Raw genomic sequence first — 24,023 nt, 5'->3', positions numbered from 1 at the left:
CAATGAAAAAAAATATTTTTAGTGCATTTTTACTGATACTGCAAAGTGCCCATCTATGGTAGGGTAAATCATAACAAATATACAATTGGACTTACTTGGATTTCAACACGTTGAAAATTTTGTTTTCTTAGAACTAATGTATAATAAAGAGGAGTGTTGGAAGTACATTAAAAAATTGCATTACTGTACTTTCCATTATATGCTTATGTCTCGTTAGCTTTGAACAAAGCAATTTTGCTCGCTGATAAACATTGAAAAGGCAGTCATATTTTCAAATATATTCATCGAATATTTAAACACATATCGGTCATAATTAGCCTGGACCTAAAAACTTTACAACACACAGCATCATAGTTTTAAAGATGCCACATAAAACAAATTTACACAAATAATTCATATCACATAAAAATGTTTGAAGGCTTAATGAATTGGAAAGAAATTAATCAAATGGTAGCATGATTCTCTCACCATACTCAATTTACTTAATCTACATAACTTAAAAATCCAAAATCTACAGCTCTTTCAGTTTATGAAGGCTAAAGTACTCATTTATACATGTCTCCCATTTCTCAGGTTGCTCTCCAGTTTGTTAAGTTACATTTAAGTCTAAAGTAATTACACCATTAGTAATTACACCATAAATTTTGATTTGAAAATTTTAACAATAGTCATTATAAACAATTTATGAGACTAACTAAAGCATAAAAAGCGTTATAATACAGGGGGGGCCATGTAGCGTTTGCTTTTTGAACGACCTATTTTTTTGAGAATGGTAACACAAATGACATGTCAAATGTGTTCATAATTTACTTAAAGGTTTGATATTTACGAAATGGGACGCTATACGCTTGAACAAAATTGGGAAATATTGAGGACCTATTTCCAAAGTCTTTTCTGATTTTCACATCGGTGGCTACGTCAATAAGCAAAATTGTCGGATTTAGCGGTCAGAAAATGCACACGTTACTGTAAAGAAGCAAATGCATCCACAACGAGTCACTGTTTGGTGCGGTTTTTGGTCTGGCGGCATCATCGGGCCATTTTTTTTTTGTCGAAAATGAGCTAGGAGCCGTGGTTACAGTAAGTGGCGAGCGTTACCGTGACATGCTCAACGAGTTGTTTCCAAAAATTGAAGAGGATGACATGGACGGCATTTGGTTTCAACAGGACGGAGCAACTTGTCACACTGCCAAAGTTACACTCGAACTTTTTGCTACCGTTTTTGAAAACCGAATAATCAGCCGAAATTCCGACATCAATTGGCCGCCTCGGAGCTGTGATTTAAGCCCGTTGGACTATTTTTTGTGGGTAGCCGTTAAGGTTAAATGCTATGCATGTCCAGAGACGATTGATGCTTTAAAACACGGAATCGAAGTTGCCATTCATGAAATTGGAGCCCAAACAATCGAAAATGTGCTTAAAAATTGGGTTGATCGAATGGCCTACTGTAAAGCCAGTCGTGGCATTCATTTGAACGATATTATTTTCATTCATAAATGAGAATGTTCAATATTCAAAATAAAAAAAAGTTTGAAAAAATATTGATTAGTTTTTTTTATAGCAAATTTTACATGGCCCACCCTATACGTTCACATATGCATTAGTCACCTATAAATCCACCAAATTAATCTACATATAGCGGATTATCAGCAAAATTGACAATAAGCTGTCAATACTGCTTTGAGAGGTTTTCCTTCATAGAAATTATTTTGGTGGAATATTTCGGTGTTTTTGGTTTCTTTAATTATTACTAACGATATGAAAAAATACAAGGAGAAAGAATAGCTAATTTACATGCGCAATCGGCTGCTAAAAATAAACCGTTGGAGGAAATCCGTATGCGACGTTTACCGAGATTGCAAAAAATTATGGTAGCAATACTCATGGGAAATTCTATATTACATTTTATAATAAGTAATAAGAGGACAGAACGTTTATGGACACACGCTTTTTTCTTTAAAATGAATCCATAATTAATAATATTTAACAAACATTTTATTAGAATTATGTTTACAGACCTGTTTTCTTTGCCGGCATCCATTTAATTTAATTTTTATTTTGATGTTCCTCCTTACATTCGTAATAATAATTATCGATATCTAAAAGTACCGTTATTATCTAGGATTATTTTATAATCTCAGATTTTGGGAGAGAAATTTTGTACGGGAAATCGCGCTTTTTAATTACGGATTTTGAGTTAAGCGCGAAAAAGTAGATCATCTGCTTATATAATATGTGAACGTATTATTAGGTGCATGTAATAGATTTGTGGTGACATAATACACCAGATTTACACACGGAGACACCTGGAAGGGAGACACTGGAAATTCTCTTTTCATGCCTCATTCGCGGCCACACGGGCAAAATTGTTTTCGGCAACATTTTGACATTTACTATGATACTTTAGCATCTTCTGGTTCGAATATATTCTACAACCCGCTAACATGTAAAGCGGAAAACGTTCGTCAACAATTTCTTAAATAAAGGGTGTTTTTTTAGAGGTTAGGTTTTCAAGTTGGCACTACTTTTTTCGTAGATGGTCTTTTTGACAGCTGTCACTTGATTTTTGCTCAGTTTGGTTTGCCATTTCATAATGAATAGACTTACACCTGAACAACGTTTACAAATCGTGCAAATTTGGGCCCAAAACGAGATGGCCACCGATCCCGATTTTCACAAGAAAATTTTGTTCAGCGATGAAGCTCACTTTTGGTTGAATGGGTATGTCAATAAGCAAAATTGTCGCATTTGGAGTGAACATAATCCATAAGCCATTGCTGAGACGCCGTTACATCCTCAAAAAGTCACTGTTTGGTGTGCTCTATGGGCAGAGGGAATCATTGGTCCATATTTCTTTAAAAATGAAGCCGGCCATAATGTTACAGTCAATGGAGATCGCTATAGAGCCATGATTAATGACTTTTTCGTGCCTGAATTGGACGATGTTGATGTGGACGCCCTTTGGTTCCAACAAGACGGCGCTACATGCCATACAGCCAACGCAACAATCGATTTATTGAAGGAAACTTTTGGTGAGCGCATTATCTCGCGCCGTGGACCTGTGGCGTGGCCTCCAAGATCGTGCGATATAACACCGCTGGACTATTTCTTGTGGGGCTATGTGAAGTCGCTTGTCTACGCAGATAAGCCCGAGACGATTGACGTCTTGGAAGAGAATATTCGGCGCGTTATTGCTGACATACGGCCCCAATTGCTGCAAAAAGTGGTCGAAAATTGGCCCTCTCGGCTGGAATTTATTCGAGCCAGCCGCGGCGGCCACTTGCCCGGAATCATTTTTAAAACATAATGGCAAACCCTTGTCTTTATAATAAAGCTAAATTCTTGGCCATAACATTAAATTATATACGTTTTATTTCATCTTGAAAACCTAACCTCTAAAAAAAACACCCTTTATGTCAATGAAGAATGCAAACTGGTTAAATAATAAATAATTCGTTGTTGTTTTTTTATTTAAATATATTTATAAATTGTTGTACTTGAATAAAAAAAAATTTAATTAACAATACTTCATATATAAATAATTAACTTAAAATTAACTGGAGTATCTAGAAATGCGGGAAAAATTAGAATTCAACATAAACATGTCCCATAATTATTTTAAATTATACCTACTTTACTAGCAAAAATAATCGTGCATTTCCCAAGCAGCGTTCGGATGTTTGACATCGTTGTTATCTTCCGTTTTATTGAAAACCAACACATAACTCAGAACTTTCTCCCACAAAAGAAGAAAACAAATGAAGCAACTGTCAAAAATTGCTTTAAGATTTTAAATACGAATAAGAAGAGCAAAGCGTGTCGCCAGTACAGGAGACAAATTCCCTTCTCCCTGCCGCGGCCGTCCTTCTCCCCCGAACAAAATGTTTCCCTTCCAAATGTTTCCGTGTGTAAATGAGCACATACATTAACAATTCCATTAGATTTACATAATTGGCCGACTATGATATTAAATCATGTTACGTGCACATATTTATCATTCATGTGCACAATTTTAATTATTTTTGAAAATATTAAAAGAAGTTTATTTTTTATTATATTTGTAGGTGGAATGGTGCAATCCCAAAATCAGAATATAAATCAGCAGCAGACTCCAAACTTGGTCGCTCAACTTCAAAGGCAGCTGCCGAATCAACATAATTTATCTGTTCAGCAGTATCAACATCATCAGCCACCATATTGAGCAACTAATTGATTTATGCATACACACATTTTCTACTGTTAAGCGAGAATCGCTTTACATTAAAATATAATATATATATGTATATGTATAGCATATGTATATACATATATGTAATAATTTTTATTTGTGTAACTATTTAAAAAATACTAATTCTTTTCGTAATATCAGATTCGAGACTTTAAGGAGAAAATAATTTCGAGTAGCAGACTTAGAGATACTTTGATTAAACTTTAGTCCATAGGCACACTGTGTTTAAGTAGTGAGAGGAGCAATCTGATTGACTACAGAAACATTTAATCAGAAACAAAAATAACGGTTATCTCGAATTTATAAATTGAAATTAATTAGATAATAAATATTTTTTTCGTCGACTGATAAATCTTGGAGTGTATTTTTGTCTCCTTATAAAAAAGAAAAAACCATCTGCCGTTCGGAGTCACCACTTCTGTAACACCGATGGTCCCTGCATTTATGGGAAGCATCAGGACGCATAGCGCAAAAGGAAGGAACTCGGCCAATCCCCCAAAAAGGGTGTACGCACCAATTATATATATACATATATAATTACAATACTTTAATACTATTATTCTTCATGATTGGCGCGATAACCGCTTCAGCAATTTTAGGTGAGTTTAACAAAGTGCACCCGTCACTTTTTTCTCGTGCTAGCCGGTTCCAGTTGGGCATACCATGTGGAGGACATCGGATACTTTCAGAGCCGGATCGTTTGTATCCATTCAGACGACATAAGCGACGAAGTCGCTGGATCTTTATTTGCTGCGCTATGTCTATGTCGCAGCGGGGTCGCCAACGTGCAAAGGTCCAAAACTCTTACGCAGAATCTTTCTCTCAAGCACACCAAGTGACGCCTCATCGAATATTGTCATCGTACACGCTTCTGCGCCACACGCAAGGACGGGAATGGTGAGAGCCTGTAGAGTATTAGTTTTGTTCGTCGAGAGAGGACTTTGCTACTCAGTTGCCTACTTAGTCCAAAGTAGCACTTGTTGGCAAGAAAGATTCTACGTTGGATTTCAATGACGTTGTTATCGTGTTAATGCTGGTTCCTAGATAAACGAAGTCTCTTATAACCTCGAAATCATAACCGTCTACAGTGACGTGGGTGCCGCAACACGAGTGCGCTGCCTGTTTGTTTGATGACAGGAGGTACTTCGTTTTGTCCTCGTTCACCACCAGACCCATTCACTTGGCTTATTTATCCAGTTTGAAAATGGCAGAACTAACAGCGCGGTTGTTAAACCCGATCATCTGCGGCTCGCACGATCTTTTCCAGCATCAGGTTAAAGAGGTCACACAACAGAGCGTCACACTGCTTGAAACGATTCGGAGAGGCCCTTCCCAGCATTCTGACGGCGGTGCGGGTATTGAGTAACGTCATTTTGCATAGCCGCATTAATTTTGATTGGATACCAAACTCAGATATCGCGGCAGTCGAATACAGATTAGAAATCGACAAAAAGATGGTGTGTGTCGATTCTCATTTCATGGGTCTTTTCCAAGATTTGGCGTATTGGGAATATCTGATTGATCTTTGATTTTCCAAGTCAAAAGCCACACTGATAAAGTTCAATCAGTTTGTTGATGGTGGGCTTGAACCTTACAACAGCACAAATGTACGTAGATACAAATGTATGCATGAATATATAATATTTGTGCACATCTGTATGTGCATGCGTTTACCTTACGCTTGCTTAGTGCTTGGTCAAAGACAAATCGACAAAACACTTGCTTCGTGCCACTTTCCTTTTGTGTGTATGAGCGAAGAATCGTTGCTCGTCTCTACAGCTTGTCGCGATGCCTTTCCTCTTCTTTTCAACCGACCGACCGCATCAATATGCCCGTTTGCCAATAATTGAGTGATTGTGACTCTATCTTATTACTTACTCAATGGCAGAGCACACTTAAATTCCAATCGGCAGACACACTTTCTTCCGACGCAATCTTGATACCTTCAGAAAGCCGCCGAACTTTCTTGTAGAATTTTCGGGCTTTGTTCCTTTTGGGTAGCATCTCAAGCTCCTCGAACTCACGCATTCGGCCTCTCATTTCTTCTTTCTGATAATACTTTCCGGTAGTCGTCCCACATGGGTCACGTTGCGACCGAGCACAGCGTGGCTTTTTAGTCAGCATCCTTTCGTTGCGCGACAGCATGACATTCCTCGCCGTACCAATTGTTTTTTGGGCTTACCAAATTTTCTTTTATGGTGGTGGAGCGCAAAGAACAAGAAATCTTTATTCCATTGCTCGTGTATGCCGGATTGTTGGGCAATACTAGTGAGAGTCGCGTGGCGGATCTTCTGGAAGCGACTGCAGCTTTCCCATGTCGTTAGTAGTTAGTTAGATGTACGTTTTTTGCTTCACAGAGGCGTGTGCGTAGTTTGGCTGCAACAAGGTAATGATCCGAGTCAATGTTGCGTCTTCGGATCGTACGTATTATATATCTGAATCACTAGAAGTGTGTCTTCCATCTATCACAACATAATCGATCTAGCAAAAACTTTGAGATTTAGTGAGGTTAAAAAATTTCGCTTTGATGCGGATTGTTGCGAGCCGCTCGTCCAGCAGAGTGAACGACAGAACTTGGCGACGAAGTCTCTCTCTCACTATAAATCCAACACGGAATTTTTACTCCTTCACATTACAGCTGTAGTAGACGTCGCAAGGTACTATGGTTTTCTTGCCTTGTCCCGTCCCTCGCATCTCTTGAATGGCAGTGATGAATGCCTTTGCTCTTAGCAGGCCATCAACTAGCAACGCAGAGGCACTTTCCCCATTAGGGGTCCCGACATTCCAGGTATATGCCCTCAAATTGTAATACTTAGTTCGTTCGCAGGGGGGTCGTTATAAGTATAGGTAGCACAACCAGGTATTCTGGGAAAGTAAATGTTGATAGTTTTCGACAAATGGAGGCATGTGCAGGTTTACGACGCAGCCGAACGAAATATTTTTACTGTCTTATAATAAACTGCGACCGTGGCAACCGAATGGTTGGTGCGTGACTACCATTCGGAATTCAGAGGGAATGTAGGTTCGAGTCTCGGTGAAAGACCAAAATGAAGAAAACATTTTTTTCTAATAGCGGTCGCCCCTCAGCAGGTAATGCCAAATCTCCGAGTGTATTTCTGCTATCAAAAAGCTTCTCATAAAAAAAATATCTGCCGTTCGGAGTCGGCTTGAAATTGTACGTTCCTCCAATTTCCAATTGAAGTTTTATGTTTATGCAAAACCGATAAAAAAAATTCTATAAAATGGTAAAACGGTATGCCGATAATAAAAATTTAAAATTTTTTTCTGCTCTTACTATAATAATTTGGCGACCCTAGCCTGTTTTGGATATATTTGTTTTTTTGGAGAGCGAATTCTGGACAGTTATTTGTTGTGTTCAAAACTATCTTCACAAAATGTTTGTTTAAAGGTGTAACGGGTTATGCATAAGTAAAATTTCAATGAACTTTGAACGAAACAACTAATACTCTAAACCAGAAATAAACTTTTATTAATAATCATATAGAAACTTCAAAGTCGATTAAAAAAAATGTATATTGGTTAGGAAAGTTACCAATATTAATCAGCTATTTATAACCATAATTTTAAAAATGCCTCTCTTTTAAACAATAAAAAAAAATTAAAGCAAACTTCAGAAGAGAATTTAAAAAAATCTCAAAATATCCTTTCGAGATTGCAGATGCGCAAACAGCAAAAACAAAAAAGAAACACATCGACAATGGCCAGGTAATCCGTAAAAGTATTTGGCATCACTATTCAACAAATATCAAATCAATATTTATTGAGCTAAATTAAGAACAGGAAATGCAAGCAGTAAAAAAGTCATTAATTTAAAGAAGAATTTCTATTGATACATATGTACACATAGTCCATAAAGTCTGCGTATACCTTAAAAATATTTTTAAATTGATTAAAAACAATATAAATTTATAGTGGAAAATACATTTCATTTATTTACCCTTTCATTAATTTCTGAAATCACAAAACCAAAAGAAAATAACAAGCAGCAGCTCGCCTGATCTAACAATAGCTAGCGCGGGTCTGATAAATAGCATAACCCGGCGACCTATGCTATTGCTTGCATCAGACCACTTGCCCATTACCGTCTCGATTGAGAGACCTGCCGACTTTGTTTCCGCGAATCAGCGGTCCTATTTTAACTTTAAAAAAGCTAATTGGGCCGTGTTCACGGAATTCACTGAAGACACCTTCGCCGCTCTTCCCATCTCCACCGATGTGCACGCAGGCGAACGCGCATTCCGCAAGGTGCTCATTGCTGCTGCGGCTCGCTTCGTTCCTGCTGTAAGGTTTAAGGACATTCGTTCTCATTTCCCAGCCGAAGCAGCCATTTTAGAAAACGAGCGTGACCACATACGCCAGGTCGATCCCGGGGATCCCCCCATAAGGGATCTCAATTCGTAGATCCGGCAACTGGTAGATCAACATAAGTGGACCAAATGGGTTGAGCATCTGAAGACCTGCAACCTCATCACAAAGTTCTTGTCCACCGTTAGGCCCCTGTCGAACCCGACCAAGCACAACGACAAGGTGGATATCACTTTCAACGGTTGCACTTCGTCGGACCCGAAGAGATACGTGAGCTATTTCAGCCGACTTTTTATACTGCATCCTCCGATCGACAGATCTAAGCGCCGTACCACCAGAAGGCTGCACAAACTGACGAACGACAGTGCGCCACTTACTTTCTCCGGTGATGAGGTTCATCATCGCCATCAACAAATCAAAAACATCAAAAGCCATTGGCCCTGACGGACTAAACGCGCTGATGCTGAAGCACCTGGGACCATTGGGAGTATGATTTCTCACAAGAGTGTTCAATCTGTCCTTGGCCACTCTCACCATCCCTGACAAGGAAAGCAGGGAGAGTGGTCCCACTACTGAAACCTGGGAAACCCGCCAACCAAGGGGAATCTTATCACCCGATAACTCTCCTTTCCCCAGTAGTGAAGACACTTGAAGCTCTCCTACTCGCACTCTTCACGAAACAGCTGGCCCCACCACCGCAACAGCATGGTTTTCGACGTGGGCTTAACCAAAACCACCCCTGCGAGAGGATTGTCCTAGTAGCGTTGGACCTGAACAAGGCTTTCGACACAGTCAGCCATTCCACGCTACTAGGTGATATTTATCAGTCGACACTTCCGCCAGGGCTGAGAGATGGTCTGAAAACTACCAGAGCGGTTGTCACTCGTCAGTGATTTATCTTGAACATACATCTAAACAGGGGAAGATCAAGCAAGGTGTTCCGCAGGGTGGTGTTATTTCACCATAATAACCATTTTAATTTTAATAATGAAAGCAAAAAAATATAGCATTTACACCGAAAAAGTTATTTATTTATATGTATATAACTGTTATCAAGCAACAGAAAAAAATTAGCGTTGGAATATAACTCTTATCGGCGAGGTAAAAAATATTTCTCATCTAATAACTGTTAGGGAGCAAGGTTTTAAAACTTTTAACTGTTATGGCCCTGTTCCAAAGTTCTACAAAGAAGAAATATTTCAATCGATTCACATGTTTTTGATATAAGAGAAACAATTATCAATTTGTCCAATATTTTTGTATTTTGCACCGCCCCTTTCCGGATATTTAAACTTTAAAAATCGAAAATCTCTTTCAAATCGGAGCATTCTGTGGGAAGTTATTACATTACATAGATATTTCGGGACTTTGTTTTATAAGAGGTATAGATTTGTGCGCCCCAATTATATATATATATAAAGTGAAGTCCAAAATAAACAAGACTGAGCTAAAATAGAAATGGCAGGAGCTTTGTTCTTATAACTTCGAGTTTAATTATTCAAAATAGTCCTCTCTGACCTAGATACACTGTTTTGCGCGATCTAAAAGCTTTTCGAGTGTTTCAGGTCATTGACGGGAATGTTCTTCAGGATGTTGGTACAAGCCTTTTGGATGGCCTCTACGGAAGTAAAACGTTTCCCTTTCATGACCAATCGCAATTTTCCAGATAAATAGAAGTCACAGGGAGTCATATCAGGCGAATACGGGGAATGATTGATGGTTAAAATGCGATTTCTAGTCAAAAAATCAATCACAAGAGTGGATCGATGAGATGGTGCATTACCATGCACCACCAACAAACGCTTCAAAACGCCAAGATAGAAAATTGCATTGACGGTTTGGTCCGTTGGCACGAACTCCATTTTTGATAAATTTACGAACAATTTCGATGGGGTTTTCGGAGATTACTGATTTTGGGCAGCCCGTATGTTCATTTCGTTTATGTCCTCACAACCATCGCTGAAACGTGTAAACCACTCATGAACTCTGGCACGAGATTGACAATCATCGCCATACACATTCATTCCAAATGTTTCGTTAAACCTTTTACCGATTTTAAAACAATATTTGATATTAGCTCTTTGTTCGAAACTCATTTTTGTACCGATGACACAAACATACTGACACTTTAGACGCAATAACTTCGCTTCCACTGAACCGAATGTCACTGGAATTCATCTAGGGATATAACTTCCAACGCACTAACTCATTAAAAATATGGCGCCATCAAAGACTTTTTTATGACGCCAATATTGTTTATTTTGGACTTCACCATGTATATGTAGATTTGATAAAAGCAAATAAATTCAAGTTTGAAAAAAACCAATTTAGGTTGTCAAATGAACAAACACAATTCAACAGCTGTTTTCTTAAATTGAAGCAGTGCTAGAAACCTCCAGTGACTCTCACATAGCCTTATTTATTAAATTTAACCATGGCAGCATGCATTCCATAGAGTATTGATGGATTATAGTAGATACTTAATTATTTCCTTTGTATTCGGGTTGGTATGGAAATCTGCATACATTTTCCATAGTAAAAACACGCTCATTCTTACTCACGTGTTTCATTGGGTTCGGACTCATTTTTCGAATAAGAAAAAGACAGTTAGAGAAATTATTTTTATATTTTTATTTGCACATTCGAAATTTAAACTTTTTTTGATTCCTCATTATATTTTTTGTGCCAATCCAGATTTTGTTTGACTACAGAATCACCACTTTTAGCAGCTTGCTTTCCACTATATACCATAATACAGCAACCCACTACCGTAAGTGCCATCATTATATTCGACATCCGTATCCGCATTCTGTTGCGACATCGCTCCATGACCTCTTTGCTGCAAGTGAAAATGTTAAAAATTAGAAAAAAGACTATACATACCTATATAAGAGTATGTATTTGTTTATTTTATGGAATGAAAATGAGTAAATCAATTAGAAAATATCTGTATGAAATAAAAAAAATCTATCCCACCACCACCCAAAAGGTACACGGGATAAGTTGTTATAGAAGAGAGACTTCGATTCTAAACTCTACCTCTACGGTGAACTTTAACGCTGTTGCAGATCGCTTCAAGGCATTTGCTCGCTTTATTTTGACGACAAAATTAGCATTTAAAATAATCCTATTTAAAACATATATGCGATGATTTTTTCGTTAACTATTGTAAATTTTTAAGGCAAATTCCGGTTTTGTACCACCAAGACAATTTTGCAAAAGTTTGAAAAGATTACAATAGTTTGAAGTTAGATCTGCACTATGGAAATTATAGTCGATCGCCAGAAGTCCGAATTGAGGGTTTGGCCCGATACGTGCTCAACACTTGCCGACATAACAGTCAAAGAGGCAGGGCCTTGCATGTGAAACTAAAGGATTTTAGGCTTATAAGCTTAACCTCAAAACCTTAAAATTTTGGAAAAAATGTTTGGAAATAAAAATGTAAGTCCGTGGGCACAACTCTGTACGAATTGTAGAAAAATAGAAATAGCCTTCAAGGAATTTAGATTCGAAGGAGCTTTTTATATTTGTTACGCTTTTTGGAGTAAATTTCTTAGCGCTAGCAATCATTTTTTCTGAACAGCTGCGCAAATGCTGGATAAACTTGTAAGTTTCTCTCCGACAACAATTTCTTAAACAGTAGTATTAGCAGTTGGTATTTAAATTTAAAAAAATGTAAGTATTTTTGAATATAATATAAATATATAATATACATCCTTTTTTGGTGGTTGGTTTTTTGCCCTTCTCCTATTTGTGGCGTGCGCCTTGATGTTGTGCCACAAAAGGAGCGATCTACAGTTTCAAGCCGACTCCGAACGGCAGATACTTTTTATGAGGAGCTTTTTCATGGCAGAAATACACTCGGAGGTTTGCCATTGCCTGCCGAGGGGCGACCGCTATTAAAAAAAAAAACTTTTTTTAATTTTGGTGTTTCACCGAGACCTCCGGCGGCCGTCCTAAGTTTTCCTTGCCTTGCCCCGTCCTCTTTGAATGGCAGTGTTGTGAGCCTTTTCTCTCACGAGGACATCAACCAGCCGTTTAGGAACCGGATATTCCAGGTGCGTGCCCTCAAATCGTAGTCCTTAGTTTATTTGCAGGGGTCGTCATCAGTATAGGAAGTGCTCATCCGAGGATTTGTTGGTGTTTTCATTGGGGGGATTTTCACGTGGCGGGGCCAGAACCCAACGCACAACCAGCTATCATGAGACGCTTCGCCTTCTCACGTTGGCTCGCTCCCGAAGGGATATTCGGAAGCTACCTATAGGATACTTGAACTAATCCCGGAAGTTGTGAGCTGTGAAGAACCGTCCAGCTACTTCCAAGTGAATGGCAATCAGTAACTTTTCCACTTGCGTGGACTTCTACATATGGAACCATCCTCCTAGAGATATTATTTAGTTATAACATCAGATTGAAATTTACATATTCGGGTATTTTCAGATAACCAAAGAAACTGGACTTATACATTAGAAACGTAAGGCTGGATTTTTAATTTTAACATATGCATACAGCAAGTTTGTATTTTGAAACAATATTTATAACGATTAAAATCTGCATCTTTTCTATTAAAACTTTATTTTATGTTCAAGGCACTAGGAATTAAACTCCGAAGTAATTATTGGCTGTTAAGTCACAATTCCCATGTACCCTTCGAAAATATAATATAATAAGCCTGTTTGTCGAACAGAATTGTACATATCGTTGACTTACTTCAACGGTACGATAATCAAAAAGAAAAAAAAAGAATGTGTTAGATAAGTAAGCAGAAATGTCCACAAACTCTTATTTTACGCTTTACGGCGATATCTTTTAAAAGTATGTCATTACTTGAAAATATGTCTTTACTTTTACTTAAGTAGGTAGAGTAAATTGAATGCAGTGAAAGCCATGTTGGCTTATAGGATAATGACACTTTTGCAGTAAACGAGCGATATGTACAATGGTGTGTTCAATGTGATTCAAAACCACAAAGCCCCTGTCGCGAATGTACGTCAAGTTAAAAAAATGCCAAATGAGCAGAGGGACGATTGAGAACTCGAGCAGCTAATGACCTTTAGTTTACTCCAGTTAAAACCACAACGAAGCATGAGCGACCGTTCCAAAAAAATTTCGTAAGCAACCGTTTAAGTCTATATATATAGCGCGGGCTACCCAGACAAAAAATCAACAATTAAGTTCATGCCTGCACGATTTGTCTGGCCACACATGAAATATGTCAGCAAGATGGTATCGTCCCTGATGGTACCTACTTCGCTTGAAGAATTTCGGGTACCCAGTCAATTATTTCGGTATAAAAAAATTTACATAAATCGACTATTGCCTTTCTCGGAAGGCTTCAAATACTGTTTAACGTGCATTGACCGTTTTCCTTGTTGGCCTGAGGCGTTCCAAAAGCGTCTTTACACGGCTGGATATCACACTTCGGCGTAACAGGAAGGCCATTTGCTCGTGGATGGTAGATATGTTCTTAACCTGAAGTGTTTGGCATCAAGAAAGTTGCACATTTAGTTTCCCTATATGACGAAAACCTTAATTTGCTCAGAGAATTCTACGATAGCAAACCCGAGTACACGGAAAGTGTTTTTCTGGAAAAACTAAGGAACACAATAACCAGCCTGAAACCCGTACCAATAGCAAACTAAGCCAAGAACAAAGTCACTGAAACAGCAGTATGGTGGCCCATTCGTAGTCGTGAAACACTTTAGCAAATACCTCGACATGGTAATGGGAAACAAAACTGCAAGAATAAGCATTTACACGCTAAAATCAGCGCATTTAGTCGAAGCGGATACATGTCTTACTCCTTTTGCCAAGTTGTGTCAACACTGAAGCTTCTATAGAAGATAATATGACCCACGCCGAGACCAAAAGCAACAAACGAACAAGGTAATGAACGTAATGAACGATTTGCGTTTGCGATGCATATAAATGTTTTGTTTATAGTGTATCAAAAATGACTTTGTTGATAGTGACAATATTGAAATATGTAGATAGAACCGGATAATGCTTCCGCAATAGGTATTTCAGTATCTCAGCACAATGAATTAGTTTTTAATGAAGAATCTTTTTGTCTTGCTCAGCCAACAATGGTTGATATTACCAATATTACAAAATACTATTTCACCAAATTCTAAAATGTCTTGGGAATAAGAAACCCTAAACAACCTTTGATTGTTTCATGTTGATTAATAACCTTTGAGTATACTTTTTGGAAGGTGGATTGCAAAAGTAATGGAAATAAGTTCGCGGGTGCCGATACGACGCGTTTGTTTGATGACAGGAGATACTTCATTTTGTTTTCGTTCGCTTTGCTTCTTTATCCAGTAAAAAAAAGCAGAACTAACAGGGCGGTTGTTAAGGCCAACATAAAAAACTGTGGCTCGCACGATCTTTTCCACAATCTGGTTAAAAAAATCGCACGACAGACTGAAAACTCATTTGGGATCAAACGGCTCGGGGGGATACCAAATTCAATCATCGCGGCATGTAGAAAAATCTTTTTCGTGCTGTCGAATGCAGCTTTAAAATCGCAGCTGCAGCTTGTCGAAAGATCAAACTATCACTGAAAGTAAAAATCGATGATACGAAAACGAATAACCTAAATGCCACCCAGAATGGTCTGATAACATTTTTTTCTTGTTGAGAAAAAATATATACTTATATTTGCTTTTAACAGATTCCAGATACATATTACAAAGGATGTATGCGGATTTATATATAATGTGTTATTTCACAATTAAGAGAATCATTTTGAAAAACTTGTTGCGCGTTTAGCACGTCGGGTAGTAGTGGAATAGACTAAATTAATCGGACTACCGGAGTCAAAAAGAGAAAAAAATATTGTAAAATGCACGTGTCTGATTCGATTTGGATTACTAAAGTACACTTACCCATTGCTTTGCTTTTATCATTTTAACATAGGCATTTTTTATGTCTATGACCCATTTGGTGACAGTTGAAGCGTGAGCTTGGAGGTCACAAGCAGGAACAGATCACAAGTAGGGACTAACTATTGCCTTGGTGTCATACAACGATGTTTATAGCGGTTCAAACGATGAATATATAGTACGCCGATGTTGCTGTGCGTGGTATGACGTCAACTATGAGTCAGCTAATCTTTATCTGCGGTGTTTTAGATTTCATAGTTACTACCATACTTCTAAATGCTGCAACTGAAAATCTTTGAGGCAGCCTCCAGGCTTTAGATCTCATAGTTACTACCAAAGTAAATATATAAATATACTTCTAAATACTGCAACTGAAAATATTTGAGGCAGCCTCCAGGTCTATCATGTTTTATAGAACGGAAATTGGAGGGTTGGAAGGTTTGAGTAAGTTGAGAAGAAAAACAGTAACATTTTTGCCGTCCAACAACCCAAACTGCATGATACACCTCGAAACCGGATTATTGCCACAATTTTTATACACCCTCCACCAACACATGTGCTTGTCGCGCGGTGCTTAAGGGGACAGATACCTGTAAAATTTCGAAAAAAAACTTTTTTTTTCACAAAATGTTAATATAGTCTTTTATGAATATGTCAAAAAATTTTTAGAACGTAAATTTAAGTATTTCTTATATTATAGATCGTCAACCGTGACGACTCTATTCTTTGCGTTCGAGCGCTGGGAGAGGTATAGTTACGTATTCAAACTTTAGATACGTTTTTCTCAAAACTTTATTTTTCAAATTGGCGCACACGATTACCCGAAAAGTTATTGACCGATCTCCCTGAAATTTTGCACACATCTTTTTTATGATATTACTTTCTGTGTGTTTCAAGTTTTCGAAAATTTTTCGAAAAAATAATTTTTTCGAAGCAAAAATAGTAGAAAAATTCGGCCAAAATTCATTTTTTTTTAAGCATTTTATTCCGCGAATTTTGTTTCCATTTATTGTTAATTTATATAGAAATTATGACATTAAAAACAAAAAAATTTTTGGTTTTTTGTATTCAGGTCACTGACGCCGATGCTACAATGCCCGCCTATTGAGAAGCTCCGCTGCGAACTTCCTGGAAGAATTGAGTGTACATCCACCATTTTAAATTATTAAAATAAAAAAAAAAATTATATTATTTTAATGTATAAATAAACTGTATGCCAATTTAAAAAAAAAATATATTAACTTCTTCATTTTAAATAATTATAATGAAACTCAGTGAATATATGGCCGTTTACAGGTATCTGTCCCCTTAAGCCTGCCAACACCAAGGCTTCCTCGAATAACGATCAAATTAGGTAAAAGAATGGGAGGAGTGTTGACATAACGCCATTATCAGAATTTTTCTTCGGCTCATATAATGGAGTTCATGCCTACCCTAATAATATATATATATATATATATTATATATTTATATATATATATATATTTATATATAATATATATATTTATATATAATATATATATTTAATATATATATATATATAATAGTTGCGCCCCCCTAAGAGGGTTATCACTTTCGCTAAATCTAAAATTTGTTCAACAAAATAAAGTGCACGGATGTTTTTGTAAATTGGGCAAACGCAAAAAAAGTGATATATGCTTTCGGCTTCGACTGTTTATCTTAAAAACAGCTATAAATCTTTTGGATGCGGCTTGGTTTCGTGTTGGTGAAGCAACATTAGCTAAGTGCTGGAACAGTATTCTAAATTTTGCGGTAAACAATGATGATCCCGAAGATAATATTCCGTTGGCGGTTTTAAAAGAAAAATGGAAAGTGAACTTCGCACCTTGATGAGCAATACCGTCGATCTCCTTAGTAGTTTAAATCCTGAGGTTCGTTCGTGTTCGCAGATATGTATGATGACGATCATCAACAAGAGGACGAATCCGATGATGACAGCGTATCAGAGCAACTGCAGGAAATTAAGCCGACTGCAGCAGTTGAAATTTTCAACAAGCGTTAATGTGGGCTGGTCATGAAGACGTCGATCAAAATGATATGAGTGTGCTAAGACGGTTAATGGAGAAAACTGTGCTTCAAGTTTTAGAAAAACAGAAGATACAAAAAAAAGGTGACTATTTTTTTTAAATAAAACCATCGTATGACTTAATTTTCAATTAATATGTAACGAAAACAAGAATAAAATGTAAATCTAAATGTGAAAAAATATATTTACTTAGTCTTTTTGGGCATTCCAAAACGTGAACCCTTTTGTTAACGTGAACTGCCTTGGTTTGAATTAGTTCACGTTATCGAGCGTGCGCTGTATTATTATTATTGTAGTATTTTTACGTGGAACGATCCTCCAATTACTTAGTGATCATTGATCACATTAGCGTATAGTGGATGTCTTCCTAGACTTTAAGAGAGCATTCGAAACAATCGACAGAAACATTCTAATAAAAAAATTACCAAATACGGAATACAAGGAGTTCAACGAAAATGGTTCGAAAGCTACTTAAGCAACAGAAGGCAGTGTACAGGGATATCGAATTGGATGTCTGACCAGAAACCCATTGCGTTGGAGTACCTCAAGGGCGGTGCTGGGAACACTTCTATTCTTTCCATTTTATTATACATCAATGATGTGGAAAAAGGTTTACGTGGAGTCGAGATCTGCCAATTTGCTGATGACACTATACTGTATACAAACAACAGGTAGTTCAACGCACGAATACATTGGAAGAATAAACACTAATTTAAAAAACATAGACAAGTACATGGTGGGCCAAATAAGACCTACTAATGTTAAACACAAATAACTTTTGCAATAATCATTTATTTTGGTTAATGGTTTTTATACATGGAATATATTTTATGAAAATTATGTATGAAATATTACATCAGACAAATGTTCACCATTTTTCTCGATACAAAGATTGGCTCTTTTTAACGCGTTTTCCCTTACACCACATAATGTTTCTGGTTGAAGGCTCAGTATTTCGTCTCGAATATTTATATAATATGGGTGCAACTGATGTTGGTGTGTTGCCCTTGGTTTTTCAGAGCCCCACAATCTACAGTTTTGTTTGTTGACATAACTATTTAAACAATTGATCGTTGACAAGAATAGAAAAACTCGATAATTTAAACGCGTTATGTTGTACTGTAGGGTTCCATAATAAATTTCCAACAATTCAATTATAACCTACAAAAAGAAAAAAATAAATGTGTCAAAAAATAAAAAAAAGTTATTTGTGCTTAGGTCTTATTTGGCCCACCCTGTATTTGAAAATTTACAAGTTGAAACTTAATGTTTGCAAACTAAGACTATCATAATAAATGGAAATTCAAATGAAGATGTAATCATAGATAATAAAACAATAGAAAAAGTTGATGAAATGAAGTACTTAGGGATAGTTATAGATAGAAATCTGAATTATGAAAGCCAAAGAACACTGGTGAAATTGCCAAGAAGACTGGTTTTTTCGTAGAATAAGAAAAATATTCTCAATTGATAGCACTTTAAAATTATGTAATGTGATCATCAAGCCGCATTTTATTATTAATATTGAGTATTGCTCTACAATTTTGTTCCTAGGTTCAGCAGAAATGAGAAATAGGCGGCAAAATTTACAAATTAAGGTTATGTGATTACGCCTTGTTCATCGCTCGATTTTGTATTCAAAATTTTCACTTTTTATGAAAATATTATTTTATCGCGATTTTTTTGGTCCAAATTTTGCTTATAATGTCTAAGTACGTGAATCGAATTTAAAAATTATAACACAAATGCAGCCACTATATTAGCCTTTCGATTTATAGTTCTTTTTACCACAGTTGTAAAACCCATAGTCACCTATGCATCTTTAGCATGGTGGCCCAAGGTCAAGCAAAGAAAGGCGGCAAACGAATTAAGCAAACTGCATCGCCTGGTATGTGTTGGCATTACAGGGGCTATGAAAACGTGTCCCACGGATGCATTGGGTGTGCTCCTGAACATACCACCGCTTCCAATTCTAATTGAAAGGGAAGCTCGCTCGAGTGCCTTAAGACTAAAAGGTATATCTGAACTTAAAAGTGGGAATATGAAAGGACATTTAAAGATCTTAGAAGACTTCCTACACAGTCCCATTCTTCATAGGGATGATATACTATCACCCAAACCAATACTCTTCAGGAACTTCCAAGTTATAACCAATGAACGAACAGACTGGAGAACTAACTCTATCACTTTCAGACCTGGCTCCCAGCTATGGTTTACTGATGGGTCCAAATTGGAAAATGGTAGAACAGGGGCAGGAATCAATGGGCCTAAATTCAAAAAATCGATTCCGATGGGATCCTACCCAACTATATTCCAGGCAGAAATACATGCCATCGAAATATGTGTGAGAGAATGTCTTAGCAGGAAAATGAGAGGTACTCACATCTACATACTTTCAGATAGCCAAGCGGCTCTAAAAGCCCTTCTATCAACAACTATCACCTCTAAATTAGTAAATGATTGCCTAAACCTTCTAAATACGTTAGGAAACCTCAACACAGTAACACTATGTTGGATTCCGGGACATGAAGGACATGAGGGAAATGAAATGGCTGATGACCTTGCAAAACAAGGAGCAAATATGCAACTTACTGGTCCTGAGCCTTTCTGTGGACTAACAAAAGGCCACATAAATGAATTCCTTAGGAAATGGGAAGAAAGAAAACTTGCCGCACACTGGCTAAACTGTGCCGGTCAGCGTCAAGCTAAACTATTCATAAGTCCCAACAAAGGAATATCTGACAAACTTCTCTCACTAAACAGAGTAGATCTGCGTCTTTTAACTGGATACCTTACAGGTCACTGCAGCCTGAGGTACCATCTAAATAAGATTGGTCTATCCGAGACCAATGTCTGCCGCTTTTGCGAAATGGACATAGAAAGCTCAGAACATGTGCTTTGTGAATGTCCTGCGTTGGGCAGACAAAGACTTCACCACCTTGGTGGTACCGTAGTATCTCCATGCAATCTTTGGAACAACAAACCCAAAACTGTGCTAAAATTTCTAAAAAGCCTAAAACTCTAGGGTTACAAAATAGGCCTTCACAATAGATCAACTCTGGTCGCAGTGCGTAATGGCCTTCTAATAATAATATAGTTCTTTTTCTAAATTACCATTAAAAACTAATATAGTAGCAATATTTAACGTTAAAAATGCTTAATTTTTGCATAAGCTTGGTAAAATGCCCTATTACAGTCGATTATTTCACTTAAATACAAACACGGAAAAATAAAAAATTCACTTATAAACATTCTTTATTAAATGAAGATTCGATTTAAAGCTATTTTTACTAAATAATACTCCAAATTCTATTAAAATTCTATTATTATAAATGTTCTTCTAAACGTTCGTAATACCATGAAGCAATAATTAAAGGTGATGTAAGTAGCCTAATTTTCACCCTGTGTTAGCCATCTTGAAGCTACTTAATAAATCCGTGTTGTCCTCTTGGAAAAGCTACTTTTTATTTCAGAGGAAATTCTAAAGAAAAAGTACTCAAAAGCGTAGAAATTAAAACTTTTGCTGAAAAAGTTAGCAGGCAATACTGTTTTGCCTATTCCATTTTGCTTAGACTTTCGCATCTTTCAATTCTATTGAAAGTTCTGTGAAAATTACATTGCATTAATTGCATTTGAAGTTTTGGGACCTTTGATAAATAGCTGCCACATAGCCACTTTTAGGTACATCTTTCGTTGCAGATTATCAATCTGATTTTTTTTAATAACTGCTTAAAATTTATATACACAGGTGTGATTAGAGCCCTGCCACCAACACTTTGCGTTTCATCAAAAAAAAAAAGAACCCAGTTTTAAATAACAGGCATTTATCCACGTAAGCATGATTTCTGTGACAAAAAATAACACTGACACTTAGCATTTTTGACCACAGAAACATACGAGTGTTGCTATTAATATTTCTGGTCTACAAAGTTTTTAGCAGTTTGACATTTCAAAAAAAAAAAAAAATTGCTTGGCTTAATATATTTAGTAATCATTTAAGTAAATTATAAGAAAAAAAAAATGCCAAAGAAAAAGAAAATAAACGCAAAAAAAGATTTCTTGAAGTGCTTCATTTTTAATAATATAGCTTAAGATTTTTCGTGAAATAACATTTAAGTAAATTAATAAAATTGAAATTTTTAGAATACTTTGTTTATATTTAAAGTACAATAAAGGAAAACACGCAAAACACTACATTTTTCTTAACAATTCTCGGGGAAGATTTTATCAAAAATGCCTGTGTTTTCTTTACTATTAATTTTTGGATTGAATCTTTTAACACACGAAATATGCCAAAACCAAGCTGTGTTTTGTGCCACAAAACGTGGAAAAAAGAGAAAGTTAAGTTTGTTCATGTTCCCAAAGACGAAGTGAAAAGAAAAAAATGAGTAAAATCATGCAGCACTTCTTTGAAGTTACAACGTTTACATTTACGTTTACAAATGGCACATATAGATTCCAATCCGATACATGGTCAAAATACATATATATATGACACAAATCCATGGGAATAGTTAAGGTAAAAATATAAATAATTAAGTACCACTTATAAAATAACATAAAATTATTCTATGGCTTACAACGACCTTTTTCCATTTTTTACTACATTTTCAGAAAGGGGATAAACTTATGCCCTTTTTTCCCTTGCTTCCAAATTGCATCAATGGATTAAGTAGCATCCGAAATCAGTTGTCAAACTTTACTTAACCTTGTATAATTGAATCATGCGTAATACCGTGCAGAATAAATGTGAGGAGCGAACTGTCAAACGAACGATGAGAGAGAGAAGAACAAAGCGAAATAAGAAAAACCCAGTCAACCAAAAGGGAACAATTCTTTTATTATTTTTATTATTTATAGTAGCGCTTTTTTGATTTCGAATATACATACATACATACATATTACAAAACTAAATATTTTTACAAATACTGAAAATTTGGAATAAAAATCGCGCGATTTTTGGTCCAAGTTTTCACCTGCGGCGCTTTTATGTTTTCAAATATACATATGTGTTACAAAAACAAATATTTTTACAAATACTGAAAATTTGGAATAAAAATCGCGCGATACATACATATTACAAAACAACATATTTTTACAAATACTGAAAATTTGGAACAAAAATCGCGCGATAAAATTTTCAAATATACATATGTGTTACAAAAACAAATATTTTTACAAATTCTGAAAATTTGGAATAAAAATCGCGCGATTTTTCGTTCAAATTTTCGCCTGCGGCGCTTTTTTGATTTTAAATATACATACATACATGTTTTTATAAATAGTGAAATAGGGCAAAATCGGATAATTTTTAGCCCAAATTTTCGCCAGCGGCACTCATACCGCAAATGCGGTCGGCAAAAACCTAATTTTTAAACTTCTCCTGGGGGTTTTATAGGGACCCTAGGAGGTTGGGACTTTCACAGTTATGATGGTGTGACCTTGCTCTCTAATAGGCGTAGTGGGTGGTGCCACGCCCCCCCTCCTCTGCACCCCATTCAAATATATCCTGGTAGTAATGGAAAGTTTTGCCCAAATTTTCACTATTTTTGAAAATAATGAATAATCGAAGGCAAAAAGTTAATTTAAATCTTTTAAAATCTAGAAAAGTTCTATCGAACCTAATTGTTGGTTGGCTGGGGTTTTTCGGTTTCGCTTTATTGTTTTCTCACTATCGCTCCTTTGACGGTGCGTCTCGCACATTTATTTTTCACGGTATTACAAAGTTTAGAAGACCATTTGTGATAATAAAATTTTAATAAAATTCCTAATATTATTGAGTAAATAGATTTAAATCAAATCTTGAATTAATAAAGAGTGTTTATAAGTGAATATGGTTACTTTCCTGTGTATGTATTTAAGTAAAATAAGCGTTTGTAATTGGGTATTTTATCAAGCTTATGCAAAAATTAAGCATTTTTACGTCAAATATTGCTACTAGTTCTTAATGGTAATTTAGAAAAAGTACTATAAATCTAAAGGCTAATATAGTGACCACATTTGTGTTGTAATTTTTAAATTCCATCCACGCACTTATATACATTAGATGCAAATTTATCGTGGTAGCAATGGAAAGCCAACGCAAAATTAAAAAATTTATGAAATTAATACCGTTACGAATTGAAAATAGCAAGTTAAATAAATTACAACTACTGGGCCGAACATAAAAAACTATCAGCCTCCAGATAATGCAGTTTTCAGATTTAAGATGGGATACACGCCATATTTTCTCGAGGAAAGAAAACACTTACCTCACATACGGCGGAATTTCATCAACAGTTTTGTACTTTCCACTCCATACTAAGAACCGTTTTTCAAGGTTGTTGGGGGCATACCCATGAATTGGTTTACCAGTCTCCTGTCCAAACGATCTTCGGAGTCTAAACTCTCCAATGGAGTACTTTGTTCCTTTTACAATTGAATCAAGTACTCCAAACATCTTCGTATCGCAATTAAAATTAAATTGCTTTAATTATAAAACCTTTGCTCCTTTGCACGTAACCCAACTAGTGAAAAATCAACTCATGCAAGTTTT

At 36.3% G+C, this 24,023-nt stretch overlaps 2 protein-coding genes across 2 annotated transcripts in view; one reads left to right on the top strand and one right to left on the bottom strand.

The window, feature by feature from the left end:
• Positions 1-4,580, top strand: part of LOC129243126 (mediator of RNA polymerase II transcription subunit 12) — a 35,650-nt gene extending 31,070 nt beyond the window's left edge. Inside the window, 1 exon segment of the mRNA XM_054880276.1 lies at positions 4,065-4,580. Coding sequence (XP_054736251.1) covers positions 4,065-4,201 — 137 coding nt within the window. The 3' untranslated portion in view covers positions 4,202-4,580.
• Positions 4,581-11,161: 6,581 nt separating this feature from the next.
• Positions 11,162-24,023, bottom strand: LOC129243125 (UPF0389 protein CG9231). Its single transcript, XM_054880275.1, has 2 exons — positions 23,740-24,023; positions 11,162-11,393 (listed from the first exon to the last, which is right to left on the bottom strand). Exons 1-2 carry the CDS (start codon positions 23,925-23,927, stop codon positions 11,204-11,206), a joined length of 378 nt encoding a protein of 125 aa, XP_054736250.1. The 5' UTR covers positions 23,928-24,023; the 3' UTR covers positions 11,162-11,203.

Source organism: Anastrepha obliqua, chromosome 3, assembly GCF_027943255.1.
Source record: "Anastrepha obliqua isolate idAnaObli1 chromosome 3, idAnaObli1_1.0, whole genome shotgun sequence".
In the NCBI taxonomy this organism is placed as follows: domain Eukaryota; kingdom Metazoa; phylum Arthropoda; class Insecta; order Diptera; family Tephritidae; genus Anastrepha; species Anastrepha obliqua.
This window is presented reverse-complemented; position numbering and strand designations above follow the sequence as displayed.